At 45.9% G+C, this 8,994-nt stretch overlaps 1 protein-coding gene across 1 annotated transcript in view; it reads left to right on the top strand.

Moving 5' to 3' along the window:
* The window catches only part of LOC109316247 (solute carrier family 2, facilitated glucose transporter member 3), a 13,536-nt gene extending 5,549 nt beyond the window's left edge, over nt 1-7,987 (top strand). The window contains exons 3-10 of the mRNA XM_019544159.1: nt 797-957; nt 1,255-1,495; nt 1,920-2,082; nt 2,688-2,875; nt 3,517-3,621; nt 4,144-4,245; nt 4,580-4,783; nt 5,152-7,987. Of these exons, the coding sequence (XP_019399704.1) occupies nt 797-957; nt 1,255-1,495; nt 1,920-2,082; nt 2,688-2,875; nt 3,517-3,621; nt 4,144-4,245; nt 4,580-4,783; nt 5,152-5,370 (1,383 nt within the window). The 3' untranslated portion in view covers nt 5,371-7,987. The remainder of the gene's footprint in view (nt 1-796; nt 958-1,254; nt 1,496-1,919; nt 2,083-2,687; nt 2,876-3,516; nt 3,622-4,143; nt 4,246-4,579; nt 4,784-5,151) is intronic.
* The last annotated feature ends 1,007 nt before the right edge of the window (nt 7,988-8,994 follow it).

Here is an 8,994-nt window from a genome sequence, read left to right as displayed (position 1 = left end):
CCTTGTGATTCTCTTTCCCGTAACTGATATGTAAAACTCCTCCTAGTATTTGCGTCACTGCACACCACATCCCCTCCCCTCCCGGAGTACATGTCATAGCTGCAGATTGGGGGAGAGGGGGAGGGAGTAAAGTGGGGGCAGGGGGGCAGGCATACGCTCTCAAGCTGGCCTCCTGCTGCCATCTGCTGGGGGCCGAGTTATATGAGGTTAACTCCTCCTCTTTTCCACCCCCACAGCTCTCCTTAAACAGAGAGCATCCAAAAAACGAGCAGCAAGAAAAGCCTCATGACGTCATCTGCCCCCTCCCTGAAGACAAGGGCAGGGCTGTTCCTAACAGCACTGCTGCTTTTCAGAGCCTTATTCAGTGGGATTTCCACCAGGTCACCTGGGAAAATGATTCCACTGTCTCGTATAACCCTGCTGCCAGGATCCCTCCCCCACTTCTCTGCTTTGCTGTTATTCCCGTTTTTTCTCATTCTGGCCAACTAATCCCCTCCCCTCCACTATAACATACTGTTTTTATAAACCCTCTGGGCATGGGTGGAGGAATTAGTCTCGCCAATCCAGTCACATCCTGCCCAAGCCTGTTTCTGCCGGAGAGTCAGTCTCTCTTCTTACTGCTGTTCTCTGAATTTCTCTTCCTCTGAACTGCTAATTCCTTTTTAGCTGCATTGATCCACTCAAGCTTCTGTGCCTCTGTGTCTCCAGGCTATCCTCATTTCCTGGCTCTGAGATAAAAGAACCCCTGACCCGACAGAGGCATATTATTAATGTAGCTCACCATCTTCTATTATAGATTATTCAGGAGTTCTTCAACCAGACATTGTCAGTTCGGAGAGGGATCCCAACCTCTGATGAGCTCCTCACATCACTGTGGTCCCTTTCTGTGGCCATCTTCTCTGTAGGAGGAATGATCGGCTCCTTCTCCGTTGGCCTTTTCGTCAACCGATTCGGCAGGTGCGTTGGGAAGGAAGGGGTTTGAGTTGCTGGGAGGTTTGCCCTTTTGCTTTAGGATACTGAGACAAGGAGAGGAGATTGCTTCTCTCCCAGATTCTGGACCAGTAGATTGGGAGGGAGGGAGAGATGGGACCAGTTCCTCCATGGGTGAGAGTGAAACACAAGAGGCAGAAATTGGCAGAAGGACAAGGTTGAGAGGAAGGCTGAGTGGGGGAGGATATCCTGGGATGGGTTTTTGGGTCTACAGCTCCTTCCCAGAACTACCTAGCACTAACTCCATATCCTTTACCTCGGCAGGAGGAACTCCATGCTAGGGGTGAACATCCTGGCCCTGGTGGGAGGAATCCTCATGGGCTTCTCCAAGCTGGCAGGTGCAGTGGAGATGCTAATCATAGGCCGCTTCATCATTGGCATCTTCTGTGGGCTCTGCACTGGCTTTGTGCCCATGTACATCAGTGAAGTCTCACCCACTGCCTTCCGTGGTGCTTTCGGCACTCTGAACCAGCTGGGTATTGTGGTGGGCATCCTGGTGGCACAGGTAAGGTTGACACTGCTTTTTACACAGGCTAGTGGGAAGGGTGCAGAGCAAGGAGGGGCTTATATGCTGTTCGCTTGCTGTCATCAGAGGAGTTAAGGACTCATGGCCCTTTTTTCAGCAGGAGAAAAGGGTGGGTTGCATACCATGGTAGCTTCAGACAGGAGCCAAGGCACTTGTGGTCCAGGGAGATCCACCAATTTCAGAGGTCCCAGGAACTGGTCAGGCTCTGACTATGAGATATAGCTAAGCTATGGAAGTAGGCGATTCAGGGCCTCCAGGGACACAGGTGGTTAGGAATGAGGGTGACCACTTTGTTTCAGGGATCACTCCATGAAAAACAGAGGATGAAGGGGAAAAAAGGGAATTTTTGACCTAAGGAAATCATCCTAATAGCTATTCTTGTTCTTCCTGTTTGCTACACCAGATCTTTGGCTTGAACCAGATCATGGGGACCAAAACACTCTGGCCACTGCTTTTGGGGTTCACCATCATCCCAGCCATCTTGCAGTGTGTGGCTCTGCTATTCTGCCCAGAGAGTCCCCGTTTCCTGCTGATCAACAAAATGGAAGACGACAAAGCAGAAGCAGGTAAGGACCAGCCTCTGCATGGGATCACAGAACAGCTTGGGGCCTGCCTCACCCATGCTCCCAGGCCACACAACCCAGGCAGGATGAGAGACTAGGATAGACATTAGCACTGAGTGTCCTGATCCTCTGAGATCACTAGATCTGCCCTTCCCTATATCCCCAACCTGCCCCAGGTCCAGAAAGCATGAAAGACCTGATCTGAATCTCTTTCATAGTCTCAAAGAGCATTAAGATTTAAGGAGCACTGAATTTAGTACTGGTGATCCTAAATAGCCCCAAAGTAAGGGGTTGAATACAAGTGGGAATAGATCACAAGGCTGCAGCACAAGAGGCCTAGATAACTATACATCTGGCCAGGGCATTAGCTATATTTCTACAGTGCCCCTAGGGCATCTGACCCTAAGCTAGATAGGTGGCCGAATCAAGGAACTGAGCCTTCTTCTCAGCATCCTAGAGCACTTGCCCATCACAAGGTCTGTCTTCCCAGTGCTCCCTCTGCAAGGCAACTGGGAGACCAGGGTTGGGTGCAGAACTTAAGGCCTCTTTACTGCAGCCAGGTGAGCCAATGAGGCCCCAGTTTTAATATTTTGGTTTTCTCCCCCAAGTTCTCCAGAAGCTCCGTGGCACATTGGACGTCAGCCAAGACATCCAAGAGATGAAGGATGAGAGTGCCAAGATGTCTCAGGAAAAGAAGGTGACGGTGCCAGAGCTCTTCCGGTCTCCGAGCTACCGCCAGGCCATCATTGTTGCCATTGTGCTTCAACTCTCCCAGCAGCTCTCAGGCATCAATGCTGTAAGTGAGCTTCATTTTTCATTTCCCGGGCTCAGTTCTCTTTTACTGCACTTGAGTGGCTCTCATTGACAGTTGCTAACATACTGGCCCCCTGAGTTTTTCACTCCCCATCTTGAACTGAGGCCACTTTTTTGTGATACTGCCTGCCAAAAATTGCTCCCTGGAACATTCAGCTGCTCCACTACTTCCTCAGGCATGGATGGCATATCCTATAGCTCAGCTGCCATGGAAGCAGAAACTTAGGAGTATGTGAGATCAATCAAATGTTCAGTGGCCTCAAAAACTGGTCAGACACTGACCGTGCTCCAGGTGATCTGTGAAAGTGGGCTGCCCAGAACCTCAGAAGAGATGGGTACCGAGGAACAAAGGGTGACAATCTCATTTGAGGGGGCACTCAATGAAAAACAGGAGACAAAGGGTGAGGCACCTCCCTATGGCAGTTTTCAGGGCAAAATGTTATATCCCATATCACAGTGTGTGATCCCTCGCACAAGTATGGACTGGAAAATATCATTTTATCTAGTCAAACATGTCATAATAGCTCTTTGTTGAACGTACCAAGCATCAAGCATGACAATAAGGGATATCACAATTTAGATACAAGAATGCTAACCATATCCAACTGCTGCTTTTGCTTCCAGGTGTTTTATTATTCCACTGGGATTTTTGAAAAAGCTGGTATCACTCAGCCAGTTTATGCCACCATTGGTGCCGGGATTGTGAACACTGTCTTCACTGTTGTTTCGGTAAGCAGCACTGGGGATCGTGGTGAAGGATTTACATGATGGGTGGCTTTGGGAGGAAAGGTTGGCATCAAGTGACACGGGGCCAGTTTTATCTCTTCATTCAGAGTGTGCCTAAGGGTGTGCTACACCATGATTAGCAAAGGAAAAAAAACACACAGAGGTGATTGGGAGAGAAGAAAGGAAAGGAAGGCTGGAAAGAGCATAGAGTGCAAGAGGGAGAAAAGGGAAATAAAGGTGAAAGAATGCAAGTGGGTAGGAGGCAAGAGACAGAGGAAGGAGAAAGGAAGGAAAAGTAAAAGAATGAAGAGCAAGAGCTTGGAGAAATGTTGTCCTGTGACCCCACACATTTAATTCAGGGTGCGGATGATCACAGAGGTACTAGAGGGTTGGGGGCAGAAGGCAGACAGGGGCCCTTGGGACAGGATAGGGTGACAGACCAACTGCATCATGATACAGAGAACACCTTCAGGTGCTGCCTTGATATTCAGTGTTTTTTTTCTCTTCTGTTGCCACATCTTTCAGCTGTTCCTGGTTGAGCGTGCAGGGCGCAGGACCCTCCATCTAGTTGGCTTGGGTGGCATGGCTGTTTGCGCAGCCATCATGACCATTGCTTTGGCACTGAAGGTGAGTCATTGGCATCCAAATTTTGCTGTTGTTTGGGATAGTGACAGAATAGAGATGTTGAAAGGGTTGTAGACGTCTCAGGGGAAATGGTGGGGTGGGGGTGGGGCAAAGGCAAAGGAAGGGATGTCTTCATGGGAGGCACCTGGAATTCAGGGTGAGCAGGGAGGCAAAGGATCTTCAAGGCAAAGGGAGGAGAATCTCCAGCAGAGGTCAGTCAGGGGATCATATAGTTCAGAGACTGTACTGCACCATGGAGAATATGGGGATATTAGGAGCTTTTGATTCTGCTGTTTGCCTGTTGAGTAACAGCTGCTTCTGTTTCCTTCTCTTGCAGGACATCGTGACCTGGATTGGGTACATCAGCATTGTGGCTATCTTTGGCTTTGTGGCTCTTTTTGAAATTGGCCCTGGCCCCATCCCCTGGTTTATTGTGGCTGAACTCTTCAGTCAGGGCCCACGTCCAGCAGCCATGGCAGTGGCTGGTTGCTCCAACTGGACCTCCAATTTCCTGGTGGGGATGCTCTTCCCTTATGCTGAGGTAAGGTCACTCTCTGGAAATCATCGGTGATGATCTGGTCACTAACTAGTCCATGTCAGCAGAGTACTGCAGCTTCCCAAAGCCTTTGCTTTCACTTGCCTTTTGGCTGAGACAATGCCATGAGTTTAGGCAATCCCTTTAGAAGCTTCAGTTTTTGTCAGCCAAAATAGCATTAAAGGTTCAGAAGGATGCCTTAAGAAAGGTGCAAATACTAGAGCTTTCTCTTGACAAAAGCAAGGTTAAAAGTAAATAAATCTGTGTTTCAGAGAGGTTGTCATCATTCTGAACTGCAGAGAACAGCACCTTCATTTTAGCTTTACAGGTTTTTTTCCAAATTATAATTCTTTCCTCTTCTGTCCTCCTTGCAGAAACTGTGCGGTCCCTATGTCTTCCTCATCTTCCTTGTTTTTCTGGTTATCTTCTTTGTCTTCACATTCTTCAAAGTCCCAGAGACCAAGGGCAGGACTTTTGAAGACATCTCCAGGGGCTTTGAAGGGCGGCCAGAAGAAGTTAGACCCACATCACCTGTGGAAAAAAGCCCCATGGTGGAACTGAACAGCATACAGCCTGCTAAGGAAGTTTTCTAAGATATTTCACACCCTTCCTTGACCCATTTTTCATCCTTAAAGGGGTAGGCAGAGTCCTTAAAGGAATGGGCTGATGGATACATCAGGAGAATATCTGGGACAATTTTTTAACTGCTGCTATTTTATTCTCCTCTTCCCACTCCCACCAACCCTGTTTCTGCCAAACCTTGCAGTCGGTTAGCAAGTCCCATGTGGGGAGGATCTCACCCACTTTCAACACTGGAAGGTACCAGGCGCTACAGCAAAAATAACCTCATCTTCACCTGCCTTGCATCTAAGGAGACCAGAGAAGAGAGGGCAATATTTTTGCCTCTCTCACCTTTAATTGCTACTAGGAATTAACCTATTTATGCACATAGCAATCACTTAATTTTTGGAACTGATTATTTTTGTATAGTGAGGTAAAACAACCAAACAAGTCCCCTGTTCCTTCCCACTTCTATTCCACTGCGTGTATACATGTGCATGGTGTTACACTGGAACGTAACAAACTTACCAAAATGCAAAAAGCCATCACATTGTATTGTTTGTCCAGTGAACATGACTCTCAGCCTCAGGAAAAGGGGACCAAGTTACGAGAGTATTTTTTTCTTTTCTTTTTGTACAAATTGTCTGAGATATAATATGACCTGAATTTTATTTATTGGTGTGTCACTTTGTTTGTAAATATTTATTTTTTTAACATAAAGATGATAAAGTGGAAGATGCTGGAGATAAATAAGATAACTCTGCAAAATGATGCTATCGACTTTAAGTGCAATAAAACTGTAATGAGGGAATATGGTACCAAACAGGATGCATGAAAGGAAGCTGATTATACATGTTACCTTTAAAAGTAATTTCTGTCCTCCAAACAGAAATATGAAGACTTGAGTACTCGTGAGATTGAGCATGTAGCTGTGTTGGTGTGTGTTTTCTGTATCCACCAAAGTTCTTATGTCCTCTGGAACTTTTTTGGTGGCTGTATTTAATTATTGTCATAAGTATTACTTGAAAATTGTGGCATTGCAGCAAAAGGGCATTGTTACTTGATGCTATTTTCAGTCACTGGTAGCTGTTGTGGAGGAAGAGTGAGGATGGTGGTGATTTTAAGGCAGAAGATGGTTCTTATCACCTTCTCTATTTTTCTTTTCTGACTGTACAGAATGTCTGAAAGAGATAGATGGTAATTTAAAGAGATGTAAGGATAAAAACGTATTTTCCCAAGCTGTATTTTCTTATAAATTTTTCTTACAAAATGTAGAGAAAGGCTAAGACTTCTGAATGCCAGGAGTAGTCCTTTGAGATGTGTTGGTAGGTGTCCATTAGGATGCAAATGTAGGAAAAGAAACCAAAGCTACTGAAACTTGATAGGTAGAATGAAAATTGTAGTTGTCCTTAGTTCATTAGATATAGGGTACATTTTTCCGGGCCAACCCTTCTAGAGGATCCATGGAATACTGTAATGTACTGGCTCGGTGTGTGTGTGTTTGTGTACTACTGCCTTTTATTAGATGAGGAATGCCAGACACTTGCTATTTATTAGTTAATTATGGTCTCTTCCCTTGCCTCCTAGTTGCCAGAGGATTTAAAAGATACTATAAGCTTTACCTCTGCTGAAAAGTAATACTTTAGTTTAGTAGGGCAAGACATAGAGCATACAATGTGTTTGAAATGGAGGTCAGAAATCTTGGTTTCACAAATGGGAGTGCTCAGTCGGGAATGGGGAGGAGATCCAATACGGTCAGGTCTATCTGTACTCTGTCAATACTCCGTCAACATCAGCATATGGAAAGATGCAAATCCAAACTCCAGATACCAAAACCTCTGCAGTTGTTGGATGGAAACAAGCTTTTGACCTGAAATCAGTGGCTTGGCTCCAACCCTGTACCAAAACTTGAACCACGTAGCTCAGTTTCATATAACTGGCACAAGGGGAGTCCTCAGAGTTAATATACCTGGCAAAACATGTCTGGCTCAGGGAAAAAGTCATGGTGGAGAGCACACCTCAGTTTTCCCCAGAACGCTCAAAGGGATGGTCAAAACAGTCCCCTACAATGCATCCTCCAGGTTTTCTTTTTCTAGTATGAGTCTTGTATGACTCAAGCAACAGAGCCTTCGCCATTGCCCACATGACAAAATTGCAAAATCCAGTAAATTTTTCTCTGCTGAGAAATATTTCCTGTCTTTTAGTCTGAAAAACTTCTCTTTGCTCAATTAATTAATGTTACTCCCTTCCCTTTAGACTTCCCTTTGGACTTCCCTTTAGACTTCCTCTTCTACTTTAGTAATTATGTCCTGGGGTTATTGCACGCAGTTATATCTCCCCTCTTTCATATTTTGACTTAATTATGCTCTTCCCTCCAAACTCCAACCATTTGTGGAAGAACAGTCCATAGAGATGTAAGTCTGTATCTGAAGAAAGGAAATTTCCCTGAAGTTGAACACCAGAGCATTCCATCCCAAGTGTAAGGGTATCTATGTGTTGCCTTGGACCGAAATGTATGTCTCTCTTAATCTGAGACTTTCTTTTTCTTAGTGTCTGCATTGTGAATATTTTCAATGGGTTTTATATGCTTATTATTAATACATAATTATGTTACATGTTTTTAAAATAAAAATGCGTGGATAAAATTTCTGCTTCTGTTTCTTACCCTCATTTTCCTCAGTCCAGACATAACAGCCCTCCTGCTGTCCCTGTCCTGTGCTCCCCACACAGCTCTGCCAGCATCCTTTGCTCCTGCCTTGCAGTTCCCTGACCACCTACCATTGCTGTTTTAAAGTTTCCACATCATTCTGGTTTTTTGTAGACAGTAGTGCTGTGTCTTTCAGTACTAGCACTTCGATTTTCTAGGAATGATCTTCCCTGTCTCTCATCCTCCTCTTTTTTGTAAAATTAAAAATCTGTTTGCCCTGATCTGTCTGTCCAGGCCCCATGCAAGCACTTTCCAAATATTCTTCCTCAGTCAGGCTCGCTACCTGTTTCAAACACCACATGGAAGGAGCAATGGACGTGATTGAGTGGGGAGAGGAGACTGCAGGGTGGAGAGGTCACTATTCCTCACTGGCTGCCCCATTCCTTGGCGGGGTGTGTAAAATGTCACTCTCCACCTCACCTCCATCTCCCAACCTAAATGTGAAGAGCCAGTGTGGGACACGCATGCAGTTTTGCACTCCTGGTCAGACATCTTCCTGACTGCACTCCCTTGTTGTGCCATCACCCAGCTTGCCTCTTTGAGCACTTCAGTTGGAGTCTGCATCTATTTTTCTATCAGGCAGAAATTGTGAGAACAACTGACTGATCAAGAACCATCTCAAAGGGAAAGAGAAGGCAAAGGAGAGGGAAAAGCAATCTGCACTGGCAGGTGGACTGCACAATGAGATCCCCTTGGTGCAGCCAGGGAAACAGGTAAATCCTTTCCCTCCTCAGGGGGCTTAGGGCACCACCAGCTTCTTTTCTGAAGGGATTCCAAAAGTTTGAGTGCTGGGGCTTCCCCACTGAGGTTTGTTCCTGGAGACCTGAGCATGTACGCAGACAGAGGAGATGACTTCATAGTTTCATAGTTTCTAGGGTCAGAAGGGACCTGAGCAGATCATTTAGTCCGACCCCCTGCCACGGCAGGAAAGAGTACTGGGGTCAAACAA

The sequence above is a fragment of the Crocodylus porosus genome, unplaced genomic scaffold, assembly GCF_001723895.1.
Source record: "Crocodylus porosus isolate Cpor-Errol unplaced genomic scaffold, CroPor_comp1, whole genome shotgun sequence".
In the NCBI taxonomy this organism is placed as follows: Eukaryota; Metazoa; Chordata; order Crocodylia; family Crocodylidae; genus Crocodylus; species Crocodylus porosus.
Note: the sequence above shows the minus strand (reverse complement) of the source record. Positions and strands in the feature narration are given on the sequence as shown.